At 36.2% G+C, this 16,064-nt stretch overlaps 1 protein-coding gene across 1 annotated transcript in view; it reads left to right on the plus strand.

The window, feature by feature from the left end:
• The window catches only part of LOC141347646 (neural cell adhesion molecule L1-like protein), a 44,275-nt gene extending 31,906 nt beyond the window's left edge, over window positions 1–12,369 (plus strand). Inside the window, exons 11-16 of the mRNA XM_073852629.1 lie at window positions 2,387–2,563; window positions 4,442–4,471; window positions 4,932–5,006; window positions 9,959–10,066; window positions 11,613–11,774; window positions 12,125–12,369. Of these exons, the coding sequence (XP_073708730.1) occupies window positions 2,387–2,563; window positions 4,442–4,471; window positions 4,932–5,006; window positions 9,959–10,066; window positions 11,613–11,774; window positions 12,125–12,369 (797 nt within the window). The remainder of the gene's footprint in view (window positions 1–2,386; window positions 2,564–4,441; window positions 4,472–4,931; window positions 5,007–9,958; window positions 10,067–11,612; window positions 11,775–12,124) is intronic.
• The last annotated feature ends 3,695 nt before the right edge of the window (window positions 12,370–16,064 follow it).

Here is a 16,064-nt window from a genome sequence, read left to right on the forward strand (position 1 = left end):
ACACATGCTTATGTGTAAATAATGCTCATCTGTAAATAATGCTCATCCCTCGCTGTGAAGCGTGAAAGGTCAACTGCAGTTCTTGCCAGGGTTATTAATGCAAACACAAGTGGTTTGGCATGAGTGAATGCAAAAAAGAGAGAAAATCTGCTTTGTGTCAAAATGTTTAAAAATTGTGTCTAATAGTATATAACGCATCAAGACACTACAGGCAAAACCATTGTTTTTTTTTCATGCTATACTCAATTTAGAGATTTTGGGTTATGTTGCTTTCATAACATGTTTTCAGACTAGTAAAAGCGCTATACAAATAAACTTGAATTGAATTGAATTGAAATTAGCACATGGACAGGAAATGCTGTTATAATTGGTAGTACCCAATGCGGTGCACAAGTGCTGCCTGACGGCTACTTTCAAACGCACACATGCTTATGTGTGTGCATCATCTGTAAATAATGCTCATCCCTCGCTGTGAAGCGTGAAAGGTCAACTGCAGTTCTTGCCAGGGTTATTAATGCAAACACAAGTGGTTTGGCATGAGTGAATGCAAAAAAGAGAGAAAATCTGCTTTGTGTCTAATAGTATATAACGCAACAAGACACTACAGGCAAAACCATTGTTTTTTTTTTCATGCTATACTCAATTTAGAGATTTTGGGTTATGTTGCTTTCATAACATGTTTTCAGACTAGTAAATAATACACATTTAAATGGATAGTTCATCCAAAAATGAAAATTCTGTCATTAATTACTCACCCTCATGTTGTTTTAAAACAATAAGACTTTTGTTTTATCTTCGGAACACGAATTAAGATATTTTTGATGAAATCCAAGAGATTTCTGACCCTGCATAGATAGCAACACAACTATAACATTCAAGGTCCAGAACGTTACTAAGCACATTGTTAAAATAGTCCATGTGACATCAGTCGTTCAAATGTAATTTTATGATGTTACAAAACCTCCACAAAGAAAACAAATATAACAACTTTATTCAACCATTTCCTCTCTTCTGTGTCAGTCTTTGACGTGTGTTTAGGAGAGTACCACAACGTTGTTATTTTTGCTTTTTTTGCTCACAAAACGTATTCTCGTAGCTTCATAAAATTAAGGATGAACCACTGATGCGGACTGTAAATGTGGTAGGGTCAAAAAATGCAGGGTCAAAAAGCTCTTGGATTTCATTAAAAATATCTTAATTTGTGTTCTGAAGATGAACAAAGGTCTTATGGGTTTGTAATGACATGAGGGTGAGTAATTAATGACACAGTTTTGGATGAACTATTCCTTTAAGTGTTAAGTGTATTTTATTTAAAAAAAAATTACAAAACATATCTTTCAAGGCCGTTTTCTTCAAATTTGAGTTTTTCCAATGCACTGAGACAGAAATCTCCACCTTGATAACACTTACATACTCCAAACTTTGCAGTTTTGTTTTTAACTCTGTTCTGTTTTTACAGTGGGTTTTGTTCATAAATCATTTACCTGTTTTTTCCCCTAAAATATTGTGAAATCATCCAAAATCCTCTTTGCAAAAATCACCATAATGTCAACGAAATGTAACAAGTGTTTTGAACCTGGCGTGATCCAATGTTCAAATTGCTGTTCTGGAAAATGTATGCAAATTAGAGTGTTTTAATTAGATAATCCCTTATCTATTGTTATTGAAACGTAATATTTAAAAAAATCTCGCAATACAAAATTAAATGTATTGATGTACTGTGATAAATTAACTGGGGAATTGTGACAATATCTATTAGTTAAAATATTTACACTATCCACCTGTTGTGTTTAGCCTTCATTTATTTCTTTGTTCCCTATTGCTGACTGTTTACCAGTAATTTCTTGGAAACACTTTATTAATATTTAACTTAATGAAAGAAGTGTGTTTATTACACTTTTTTTAAATAAATATTTATACATTGTGTAATCAAAAAAATAGCCATGACATGCAATCCATGCAATAACATTGTGATACTTTTGCATCATACCATATGACATAGTATCGTGACAACCTTATTGTCATCCACTACCACATTTTGGGTATTGTGACAATCTTAGTGCAGACTGTCAGTCTGAGTCTGTGTCTGTGCCAGTATAAAAATCCCTGAATTTGACCTCTGGCTGACTAAACACATCTGACATTTCAATGACATGGCCTTCCTGCTACCAGTCCAGCTGAGCGACCAACCATAACACATGATGAACACATGTCGCTTTGCTGCATGGCTTTCTTTCTTGTTTATAATCTGTATAATATTCATAGATTCTTAACCGGAAGTCTCGCCCATAGGCTTACTTCTTTAAGTATAAGGTGGATATGAATTGTTTGGAAATGTACTATACCTTGCACTGATAGTATGCTCTGTTTCCTTTTTTCTTTTTAGTAAATGACACAGAGGAGCTAGGTTCTCTGATGAGCCTCAACATCTCTGCTGACAGCAATAAGCTGCACCTCCAGGATCTGGAAGCACTGAGCAAATACAAGTTTTACCTACGGTGCTGCACGCGGGTGGGCTGTGGACCAGCTGTCAGCGAGGAGCGCACCACTGTCCCCGAAGCCAGTGAGTATGGGCAGCAGCTGCTCAGGGGTGGGGGTGTCTCGGGGGAGTCAGCCTGAATCTGGCTCTCTGACATGGATGACCAAGTTGCTGTTGTTATGGGCATCGACCCGGTGAATGCAGGGGACATTATTTCGACCTCCCATCTCACCAAGCTTTTCATATGCCCATCTAAGCATTTCTTTATAGCTAAACAATATCATAACAGTGTGCGACTGGGCTGCATTCATCACTGTCTTGGAAGACCAAGCGCTTATTGATTTGAGGGTAAAAGCTTGCCTGCAAAAAGGAAGAAGAAATCATATGTTGCCTTTGGGGATGGAAATGTTGGATTGTTATTATTAGAGACATAGGAATAAGTTGGTAATCAACATCAAAAAATATATTAAAAGAAAAAAACACGCAACTGAGAATTTACAGCACATTTATCATGATTAATGGTTCACGCTGCCATACTTATCATCGGCAGTTAGCAGATTGTTGATAAAGTGCTGTTTATTTCCGTTTCGCTGAGGGTTCATAAGGAAGTTGTGTTTATGGAAGAAATATGATCGAGATGAAAATCCCAAAGCATAATTCCAATATTCGGAAGAGTAATAGAAAGCAGTCAAGAAAACAAATGACTGCTCTGATGTGAGGGGAGATATCTTTATGTGTCAGTGGGAAACAGCCGCCTAACCATGACCAGTATACATCAAGAAAATCAGATGATTTCAAAGTATCATGGTATTTTCATGTATTTCTGGACATGTTACGATGACAATACCGTGTTTTCTGGCCATGAAACATGGTGAAACCATGGTGTATTTGACTAAGTACCTAAGTACCTATCAAACAACAATACTGCCAAGAAAATTGTTTTAAGGAAGCCACTACAGGCAAAATCATGCTGTTGTTTTTTTATGTACTGTCAAATTTTGAGATTTTGGGCTAATTTGGATTCATAATATGTAACCCTGGACAACAAAACCAGTCATAAGTGTTCATTTTTAACCTGAAAAGGTGAATAAATAAGCTTTTTAGTAATACGTTTAGTTTATTTGTTGTTAGAATATGACAATATTTGGCTGAGATACAACAATTTGAAAATCTGGAATCTGGGGTGCAAAAAAATCTAAATCACCTTTAAAGTTGTCCAAATGAAGTACTTAGCAATGCATATTACTAATCATAAATTAAGTTTTGATATATTTACGGTAGGAAATTTACAAAATATCTTCATGGAACATGATCTTTACTTAATATCCTAGTGCTTTTTGGCATAAAAGAAAAATCGATAATTTTATGTATTTTTGATGTATTTTTGGCTATTGCTACAAATACAGTATACACGTGCTACTTAAGACTGGTTTTGTGGTCCAGGGTCACATATGTCTTGTTTTAGACTAGTGTAAAGAAAATATCCAAGATATTTCAGTTAGTTACAGCCCTATTTCCATGTTTTTCTGGACATGATACCATGGCAATACCCTGTTTTAGGCCAGGAAACTTGGTAAAAACATTGTATTCTTTGAAATAACTTAGTTTCCATGCACATACCATGGTAAATGAGTATCTTAGTTTTTCCCTATACAGTATATATATATATATATATATATATATATATATATATCATGTACCATGGTATTTCCATCTGATACATGCACATATGCATTTCAATATTTGTGGTGAGGCATTTAAAAATATATCATATTTTTAAATACTTTAGAATGGAATTTTCCAAGCTTCTTGCTATTGCATTCCCGCTTTAATGCTTCGGTAACAGGCACTGCTGTCTTGTAAACAAGCTGTCTTATGGACTAAAGTTGTCGTGATTTCAGTGTCTTTCTGTCGTCCCTGCAATATGTCTTTTTCATTGCTTTATTGCTTTTGTTTTGCCAGCTTCAACAGATGTGGCCTCTTTCAACATCAGTATGACGTCTTCTGTTTTCTTTAGCACTAGAAATGGCTAACAAACTAGACTAGAGAATAAAATTGTAGCTGTATTCTAGGAATCTGTCTTGAAAATGCATGTGTTTATATTAGGATAATCATCATTTCATTTTTATATACTGTAGCAGCATAATGCTTTTTTTCTTTTCTCTATCTAGCTGATAGTAGAGGTTTTCCATAGATGGTTGCTAAAATAGATAAATCTCACTATTAACCTGTCATCTGCTCTGGTAGCTGAAACTAATTGATTTGTTTCATTTAATCCTGTTCAATCCATTCAATATATTTCTTGCATAGTCCTATGGTTCAGCTAACATAGACAATTTTTTTATTTCATTTAGCTCCCACTTGTTTAGTACATCACATGGCTGCTTCTGTCTTAGCCACATCACGCCCTTAGAATATTTCAATCCATTTAAAATGCTCTCTGTCTTTCCAGGAAAATCCGGCTCACAATTTCCTCCAAGAAAAACCACTGTTTCCCCTGTGGCTAATGCTACTCTTACTTCTATAGGTACTAAACCACACAAAAACAAGTCTGAAAGAACAAACAAGGGACAAATTGGGCTTTTATGCCAGTAAACTCGACAAATGTTCTGTTTTGCAATAATAGAAACACATTCAAAAGTTTGGGGTTGGTAAGATGGAAGTCATTACATTATGATCACTTAAGCAGCATTTATTTTTGATCAAAAATACAATTATAACAGTAGGGCTGGGTAAAAATTCATCTTCTCATTCATCATCACAATTCAATTCTATTTTAATCGGTTCTTGTTTTTACTAAGCAATATACACTATATTGCCAAAAGTTTTGGTACACCCCCTAATAATGAACAGGTTTGACTTATTTAGTAATTTCCATGAGTACAAATCTTAATATTTAAGCATATAATGATATTCTAGGGGATTGTGTGCTTCTAATTTTACAGCAACAGTTTTGACAGGACCCTCTTCAATTCTAACATGCCTTTGTGTATAAGGCAAGGTTAAAAAAGAAATGATTGATTCAGTCAGTGTGTAAGAACTTGACTGGTCTGCAGAAAGCAAAGTCCTAATCTCATCTGAACTCCTCTGGAGTGACTTTAAATGCAGACCTTGAGCCAAAAACTCATTACCAAACACCAATGACTTGTACATACACTATATGGATAAAAGTATTGGGACACCCCTTCTTTAGAACAGAAAAAGGCACTTACAAAACTGTGGCAACAAAGAGGGAAACAATTCATGTATTTATAAAATGTGTTTCCATCTCTGTTTCAACCATTTTGGAAGTGTCAAAAATGACTGTACCCATAGTTACAAGTCATTGGTGTTTGGTGAGGAGTTTTTGGCTCAAAGTCTGCATTTAAAGTCACTTCTGAGATGTTCAGCTGGGATTAGGACTTTGCTTTCTGCAGACCAGACAAGTTCTTCCACACTAACTGAATCAATTATTTCTTTTTTAACCTTATACACAGAGGCATTGTCATGTTAGAATAGAAAAAGGTCCTGTCAAAGCTGTTGCTATCAAATTAGAAGCACACAATCCCCTAGAATATCATTATATGCTTAAACATTAAGATTTGTACCCATGGAAATTTCTACAGTAGTCAAAAAGTATTGTGTCCCAATACTTTTGGCAATATAGTGTAGTTTCTTAAATACCAAAAATTGAGTAGTCAAGCCAGTTTTTAGTTAATAAACAGAACATTGTTACACACCTCCCATTCAATAACTTACAATAGGCTTTGTGCTTTGTTACTTTTGTTATGAAACAAAGTTTCAAATTTCAAATTCCGTCCATTTTATTACAGTATTCAAACAATGAATGCCATTTTGGCGCTGCACCATACAATATATTAATTATAAATAGTTTTTACTGTTCTTCAATATTTAATGTTTGAATAGCCTAAATCTGTCAAGTTTTTATGACAGCTGGCATTTAAATATTCATATTTCGAACAAATATTTCAAATTATGTACTTATGTAACTTTATTATTAATAAAACTTGAGTGTAATTTAAGCACTTGTATACAAAAAGTTAATTTTAACTTGTAATTTAAATATGTTGTACCAACTGATTCTCATGATTTTGCATTATGTGAGATTTTTTTCCCTTTTTTGGAATGTGCTGTACCTGATATATATTCAAAATAATCGATATTGAATCGACTTGAATTAGAAATTAAATCGAATCGCAAGCTTGTGAATCAGATTTGAATCAAATTGTAAAATTTGTGTCAAACCCCAGCCCTAAAAAAACAGTAATATTGTGAATTATGATTACAGCTATTATATATTTGAAATACATATAAAAATTTACATTTACAAAGCTAGATTTTCAGCATCATTATTCTAGTCTTCAGTGTCACATGATCCTTCAGAAATCATTCTAATATGCTGATTTGATGCTCAAGAAGCAATATTATCACTGCTGAAAACTTGTAAAAACCGTAATATAATCTGATGAATAAAGTTTCTTTAAAATAAGTAAATAAAACCAAATCAGACTTACTGACCCCAAACGGTAGTGTATTTATGTATGAAGTGTCAAAGTCTGATTTGTTGGGATTTATAGGAGGACTGAGAAACAGTGCTGATGTAGCACAGAAGTAGCTTTTAAATGGATAAGAGGAAGCCGTTTAAATTCTGTTGCTAAATTTCCCCACAAAAGTGGCTTTCGGAAGCAGTCTTGCAGTACACGTGTGGCGAGAGCTTTCCTCCCTCCCACTGTGGAGGCAGATGTGGACTGACAAACCTCCAGCTAGCTTGCTCAATATTTATAGCGCCATTTCTGTGTCAAGCAAAGGTGTCACACCGCACCGATGATTAACGCAATTTCTACAATAACAGGGTGGATGGAAACGCATCACGATTAGAGGATGTCATTCAGGCATAGGCGATGGGCAGGATAGCCACGGTCCTTTGGTGCAGATGGATTCCTGAAAAGAGCCTGAGAATAAATGTGTTCCATTTGCATGTTTTGCCCAAAGGGAGAGGTGTTGTGTGATTGAGATGTGTGGTAATGAGTTTTGACAGCAGACAACAGTCTGCCTAATTGCTACACCTGAAGGTGATGAAAACACAAGTTATCTGTGATTGATATAGCTCCAGTGGCATGCCGTGTAGGTAGCAATTGTCCAAGTCCAATACTTTTGGCTTCCTGAATAGAAACAGCGTACGCTGTGTTCAGGTCGTTCTGCCGCTCTCAGACTTGGGTGACTGCGTAATTATTACTCTGCGACTCTGTCTAAAATTATCTCTTATTATTTCGTATTATTTCGCCCAGTCTAACGAGCACATCATTATTTCGGGTCCTTAATTAGTCATTTAATTACAGAAGACTTGCAGCTATGTTTCTGATGGAAATTAAACCGCACTCCATTCTATCATCTCAAGATCCGCTTTTTGTTTGTGACATCCCATCACGCTAATTTCTTTACGCTGTGTCCTAACCAGCCGCGACACTCGGGTTTCCAGTGACAAGTAATTAGTTTGACCACAATTAAAGTAAAAATGCTCTGTGACGTAACAAACTACCAGCCAATCAAAACACATTTATTGTTCACATGATACAATTACAGTAATTATGAGCTCCTAAGTAGTAAAAACATCTTTGTCAAACTGGTAATTACTTTGAATTAGTTTAAACGCTCCAGTGTTTCTTACTTCACTGGTAATATCTACTAGTGAAATTAATGTATTTATGAGTAAATGAGTTATTATGAGGGTTTCCACTGAATCACTTATTTGTGAACAACTCAGTTGTTGTTTTTATTTTATTTTTTTATAATTATTTTAATTCCAAGTTGACATAAAGCAGCACAATATTTTGTTATGCGGAGCTAGACTTTAGACCAATCGGGTTGCCTTCACTCTTAAAAATAAAGGTTCTTTATTGGCATCAGGGGTTCAGTGAAGAACCTTAAACATCCAAAGAACCTTTCAAATGCAGAAAAGGTTCTTTATAGTCGAAATTTTTTTCAAAATGTTTCTTTTAGGAACTGTTCACTGAAATGTTCTTTGGGGAACCAAAAATGGTTCTTCTATGGCATCACTGCAATAACACCCTTTTGGAACACCCTTTTTTAAGAATGAAGAAACAAATGCTTTTATTATTTCTATCTCTAGTTTCACGCCTTGTTAGGGCAGTGTTAAAGGAGTAGTTCACTTTCAGAACAAAAATGTACAGATAATGTACTCACCCCCTTGCCATCCAAGATGTTCATGTCTTTCTTTCTTCAGTCGTAAAGAAATTATGTTTTTTGAGGAGCCCCTGAGTTTGAACTTCCAAAATGCAGTTTAAATGCTGCTTCAAAGGGCTCTAAATGATCCCAGCCAAGGAAGAAGTGTCTTGTCTAGCTAAACAATCAGTTATTTTCTAAAAACATTTACAATTTATTGACTTTTTAATCTCTACACAGAGTACACACAGAGCTAGACAAGACGAGTATTTAAGGTTAAAAAGTATGCAAATTGTAATTTAAACAAAAAACAATTGTTTTGCTAGATAAGACTGTTCTTTTCTCGGCTGTGATTGTTTAGAGCCCTTTGAAGCTGCATTTTGGAAGTTCAAACTCGGGGGCACCATAGAAGTCCATTATATGGAGAGAAATCCTGAAATGTTTTCCTCAAAAAACATGATTTCCTTACAACTGAAGAAAGAAAGACATGAACATCTTGGATGACAATGGGGTGAGTACATTATCTGTGCATTTTTGCTCTGAAAGTGAACTACTACTTTAAGGACTGTTGGATAGAACAGTGTTAAGGACTGTTCACACAAATACAGAAAAGGTTCTTTATAGCCGAAAAGTTCTTTACTCGAAGGAATGGTTCTTTTAGAAACTGATCTCTGAAAGGTTCTTCAGGGAACCAACAATTGTGCTTCTATGGCATCACTGCAAAAACACCCTTTTGGAACCTTTATTTTTAAGAGTGTTGTGGGTAGGGGTTGTGGAAAGTACTTTACATTGAAACAAATGCTTTTATTATTTCTATCTCTAGTTTCACGCCTGGTTTGGACAGTGCTAAGGACCGTTCACACCAACAACAATAACTATAACCATAACTATATTAGCATCCACACCAGCTCATAATAACATTGTGCTTATTAAGCACACAGTGCAGTTTTGTCATCTGCCACTTTAAATGTTTGGGTGCATTAAAGCAGGATAGATTCTGACTTTATCAGCTGGGGAAAAAAAATCACGATTCCAACAATATTCAGTAGGATTTTTAAAACATCTTTATTGTCATAGTTATCATCCTTGGTGTGAGCAGGCAGTACATTTTTTTGGCATTAAATTGCAGCTTAATGCATTACAAATTGAAAAATATGGCTCATAAAAGTTCATATAGCAGTGAATTTAAAGAAAATAAAGCAGGCGCTCTTTCTCCTCCAAGTCTAACTACACCTAACAATCTTTTTCGTGTCATTTACAATACTAACCCTCTGTGTCATTTCTCTCTTTTCTCAGCTTTGTTGAATATTAGCACCTCAGTTAGTCACAACTTTGCAAATATCAGCTGGATTCCAGGCACAGAGCAGACGGAGTCAGAGTTATATGTTGCCTTTATGAACAACCGTAAGCTTTTCTTACTGTTCTCCATCCTTGTTCTTATAAATTAAATTTTGAGGCTGAAATAAGTTAATTAGTGATTTCTGTAGCCTTTAGGGCATCATCTTGGATTTAAAGTTTGCTATATAGATTTATTAAAGGAGAAGTTCACTTCCAGAACAAAAATTTACAGATAATTTACTCCCCCTTGTCATCCAAGATGTTCATGTCTTTCTTTCTTCAGTCGTAAAGAAATTATGTTTTTTGAGGAAAACATTTCAGGATTTCTCTCCATATAGTGGACTTATAGAGCGCCCGAGTTTGAACTTCCAAAATGCAGTTTAAATGCAGCTTCAAAGGGCTCTAAATAATTCCAGCCAAGGAAGAAGGGTCTTATCTAGCAAAACCATCAGTTATTTTGGTTTTGAAGTTGGAGGAGAATGTGAGATTGAGTTTTTCGACATACCCTAATCTTGAACCGGAATACACAGAGTTCACGCAGAGCTATAGACAAGTTGAACATTTAAGGTTAAAAAGTATATAAAATGTCTTCTTTTTTTTTTTAAATAACAGGTCGTTTCAATAGATAAGACCCTTCTTCCTCGGCTGAGATCGTATAGAGCCCTTTGAAGCTGCATTTAAACTGCATTTTGGAGGTTCAAACTCTGGGGCACCATAGAAGTACACTATTTGGAGAAAATTCTGAAATAGTTTCCTTAAAAAAACATAACTTTTTTACTACTGAAGAAAGTAGATAATAAAGATGATAATTTTTTGTTCTGGATGTGAACTTCTACTTTAATATACAGCCAAACCAAAAATTATTTAGACATCAGATATAATTTTTGTTATTTTTTTACTAGAGGGTGTAGGACACTATAGTTCTTTTATGTAAGTGACCTATTATACCCTAAAATTCTTCATACAGTGGACTACCAATAAAATTGATAAAAATTTGGGACCAAAAATCATTCAGACACTATGACCTTACCATGTTTTCATGTTTTTTAATTGGTAATGCGATCTTTTTACACCACAGGCTGAACAAAATGAAGCATTGCTTGTTAATTGGTTGACTTAAATTGGTATTATTTAATTATGTACTTAAATTTAACAGCTTACAGCTATTCAACCTAATTCATTACATACCTTTCTATCAAAGTTATCTGACATTATCAAGATGAATTTGTTCTGATATTTTATGACCATTTTCTAAACCATAGCGAATAAACTGTGATAATGTGAGAAATGTTGAAGGTGTCTGAACAAATTTTGGTTTGACTGTATATAAAAAATAATTATTAAGGCTGTCAATTAGTAAAAAGTTTTGTTTTTTATTTATTTTGAATAAATTACAAAGAATTTACAAACCCCCATAGGTTAAATGTTCAATTTCATAGATTTTTTAAAAATTAATTGCATGAATTACTTGATTGCACAGAATTAACATGTTAATTTGGCAGCCATAATAATTGTTCATAATATAAACAGTATAATTAAGTGTATATATATATATATAGTAGAGATGTTTTAGTATACTAACACCACATCACCCACTATGTACATCCTGTAGGTGAAGGTAACTGGAAGATTTCCGATGCGCTAAATTCTTCTAAGACTTTCCACCTCATTGAAGGGCTCGAACCTGGGACTGAATACACAGTGCGTCTTATGACTAAAAGCTGGGTTGATAATTCTAGTATTTTTGAAGACGTTATCAGGACCAGTGCCAAAGGTGAGGAGAACGTAGTCTCCGAGATGACGGAAATGCAAAGCAGAATCGTCTTTGTCTCTTCCTTTCCCATCTCTCATCAACAGTGCGAGCAACATCCTGTGATAAAATTATCATGCGTGGTGTGCCTCATGTCCATCCCAGAGCATGTGTTCTGTGGACTTGATAAAAGGAATTATGCTTTATCAGCCTCTGCCGTTGATTAATTAGACATGCCGTCTGGCAGTTTAATATTAATATCTGCACATTTCCATTCTGGAGTTTGCCTGGTGTCTCTCATTTAGTGTAAGATGTTCTCGGTGGATGTCAACAGTCAATGAAGTGTCCTCACTGACTTGTTTTGTCTCTCACAGGTCTGGCCAGTATTCACGGAAGCATCTCCAACCAGGGCTGGTTCATCGGGCTCATGTGCGCCATAGCTCTGCTCACCCTCATAGTGCTCATAGCGTGCTTTGTGAACCGAAATAAAGGCGGAAAGTACTCAGGTATTCTCTCACACAATGAAACAAATCAGTTGCTGGAGAAAATTGTAGAGTTCTTTTGTGATTGTGGACTGAATTCGCTAAATAACAGTCAGAAAAGCCTAACAAATGTCTAAAACTGTCTGGAGATTTCTTTTATAATTAAAAAAGCCTAGTAAGAAGTAAAAAACACACTGAAAGTAAGATGGAAAAACATTGTATCACATTAACACCTCGCTCATCACTGTAGCACATGAAACATGCTAATGCGTTTATATTTAGAACATTTTGCACGTCTTCGTTGGGGGCTGCAAATTGGGTATGATTCTAGGTTCTACCCAATAACATTGCTGTATTTTTAACTAGATCTTCTAAATCACTGTAACCTTTGCGACTGTGAAAGTTTTCTAATTACTGCACAGAAACAGCATGAGCCAGATCCGTTCATTTACATGTGTTAATATGAACTTGCAGATGTGCTTGCTGATGCAGTACAATTTTAATAACAATAATCTTAATGAATAAAAAAAGTTAATGGAACAGCTGATATGAAATGTAGTTAATGGCTAACCTTAAATTACCGTTATGTATGTAAATGTAATTTAAGGTTAGCATATTTACAGCATTTCTTGATAATGGGTTAAATAAATTACCTTTAAATACATACTTAAATCACCTATTTATATATTCATGTATGTAAAGATTTCACATATTTACAGTGTGACTTGATAATTTATTGTGTGTGTGTGTGTGTGTGTGTGTGTGTGTATATATATATATATATATATATATATATATATATATATAGGTCGCATTAACCGAAAAATTGTCCGTCATTGACGTATTTTTTTAATCAGTGACGGAAAAATCTGAAGGCTGCCCGTCATTTTGACAGATTACACTGCGGGTCATCTGTTGTAAATTGTAACTGTAATTCCCACCCCTGTCCAGTTGGTGGCGAGCGCGCTCCATTGTGGCAGCAGAGCACTGGATATAGAACAAAAACGAAACTGTCACGACAAATTTTTTTGCTATGCATCTGATACGCACATGCGAGTATAGATATGCGAGCACCCAGTATAAACTACAGTGGTCTATCACGCCACATTAAAGAACGCCGTAACGGTATTTATTGCTTGAATTTCCTGATGAAATAGACAGAATTTGAAATCTGAGACTTTTTCATATTGAAAGTTAGAAAGCACAGAGCTTAATGGCTTATTGTGATTTATTAGATATGCGTGTGGCTGGGAGCACAACTAGCTACTAATAATGATTAGTGTTTGGACCACCACAATAAAACTTACTTCTCCACTAGCAAGTTTCCAACTGAAGGGAAAGTGACAAACAAGACAAGTTACCACCAAAGCATACTTTATTTCAAAAAATTAAGTATTAAAACATTGAGCTCAACACCAATATAAAACACGCGCCCCTTAAAACACACGATTACAATGATATCTCAAGTAGACAAGTTACCTTACGTATGGGGTCAAAGTTGGTGACTAGAATGGAATACTCAAAATACATTCGTTCTGGACATTAATAAATAGGCCAGCCTTATACCAAATTCACACAAATAATAATCTTACAATGATCAACAACAACACAGGAAAGTACAATTACACAAAAAAAAATCAATAAACAAATAAATAAATCACAATATACACATCAATTAACAACAACGATAATAATACACAATACACATAATAACATTCGTTAACTCCTAGGCAACACTGTCTTGACGTTGCACTGAATAAAGCACAATCAGGGAAAAAACAAAACCTCAAAAAAAAGGAAAAATCACAATAAACCAACCCACTCAGCAAACGTTCACCTCACCACCACAACACACACACACACACACAAACAAACCAAACAAAAACCACCCAGTAAGGTCAAAATAGAAACAGTGTCGAATTTCCTAAATGAGCAATACCAATGCGGGCAAAACAGATATTACATGCCCAATATAAATCACAAAATTAACGAACATATATAAGTATCATGTACACACTCAGACACACAATACAAAAAAAATAAATTACACACTCACAAATCAAACATATGCGACGCACACACGTGCATTCGAGCACACCAACTAACACAGTAAGTGCTTCAATAGTTCGAAGGTGCGATACAACGCACAGCTTGAAGTGTGTCAAGGCAAGAGGGATGTGCGTCAAGGCAAAGAGGGATAATCATCAATGAATGAGGAGTACAAAGATTAGAAATCGAGAATACAGCAGCGCAAGCAGTAAACTGCGTCCCAACTGGAACCACTGAAATTTAAGCCACAGCAAAGCAGCAACTGGCAGGCTCTGCAACACAACAAACAATACTGTTTCCCTACTTTCCTTCTCCTCTTCCCTCTCCCAATGTTTTGTGACAAACATAATGAAGGATATAATTACCTTTCCGGCGCGCTACACTCACGCACCCATTAACATGGCTTGGACGCACAAGATTATTCTAAAATTACAAAACGATAAATCGTCATTAAACCAAGCACCATGAATTCACCCATTCCATGTTAATAATCTTCCCCATTTCAACTAAGGGTTTTAACCCGTCTTCGCTTACCGGAGGAGTGAAGATATCAGCGTCACACCAACAGATCAGAGCAACACCATGCTAATGAGGAACTAAACCCTCACCTGCTCCTATATAGATGCGTAATGTAATTGTCACGCACTATACGTGATTTACTTAAAGGGGCCACCCTACTACAATCTACCCCCAAATTTTCAATCATTGTCCCAATGATTCACTACAACCAAGGACGGAAATGGTTTACAGTCCCCTGTTCCGCGGACAAGTTCTCAGCCGGTATCGACACACCAGCCCGTACACTACTAATCAAAGATCTGGGCAAGTGATAACGGTTAGAATGTTTCCCTGCAGTCACCCTATCCGATCTCCGTAAGCCTTCCATCCCCCCAACAGAGGGCTCTCTATCAGTCAAGGTTGCGGCGGATGCCAAAGGTAAAGTACAGTCCGATGTTACATCTGGGACCGTTGCCAAAGGAGGATTACTTATGGGCATATGCCCCAAAGGCTCCATAACAACCACCACAGAATCCCCTGTACACTCATGTTCCTCTGAATCCATTATCTGTAACCCCAAATCAATATTATTAGCTCGTTGCACTGTTGCAGGAGCCAATTTCAACAAAGACCTATGTACATGTTTAACCTGCAGGGGCTCTTCCAATGGAGAAACACTATACACCTGACCACCATCCCGAGGGGCCCTCACTACCTTGTACAACTTGGTGGACCATTGGTTCTGAATCTTATTCCGACCCCGAACTCCACTCTCACGCAAATGTACTAATTGGTCTTCAATTAAGGGTTGATCCCTTACAGTCTGATCATACAATGTTTTCCTATGTGCTGCTGCGGCCTCCAGCCGGGCTTTTACCCTTCCATAGGTGACTCTTAACCCCTCCTGATGTCTAGCCACCCAATCTTCCACACTACCCATGACTGGATTTTCCACCCCAGCAAGCAGAAAGTCTACAGGCAACCGTGGGGTCTGTCCAAACATTAGAAAATGTGGTGACTCACCAGTAGTATGATGGCACGTTGTATTATAGGTAAAAACTACCTGTGCCAAATGCAAAGTCCAAGAACGTTTCTGTTCGGGCGGAAGGGAACGGAGTAGATCATGCAAGGTTCGATTGAAGCGCTCACACTGCCCATTCCCCTGCGGGTGGTATGGGGTAGTGTGAGACTTCTGAATTCCATAAAGATGACACAATTGAGCGATCACTGCACTCTCAAAATTCCGACCCTGATCGGAATGAATTCTAGCTGGCACACCCAACTT

Source organism: Garra rufa, chromosome 12 (assembly GCF_049309525.1).
Source record: "Garra rufa chromosome 12, GarRuf1.0, whole genome shotgun sequence".
Classification (NCBI taxonomy): Eukaryota; Metazoa; Chordata; class Actinopteri; order Cypriniformes; family Cyprinidae; genus Garra; species Garra rufa.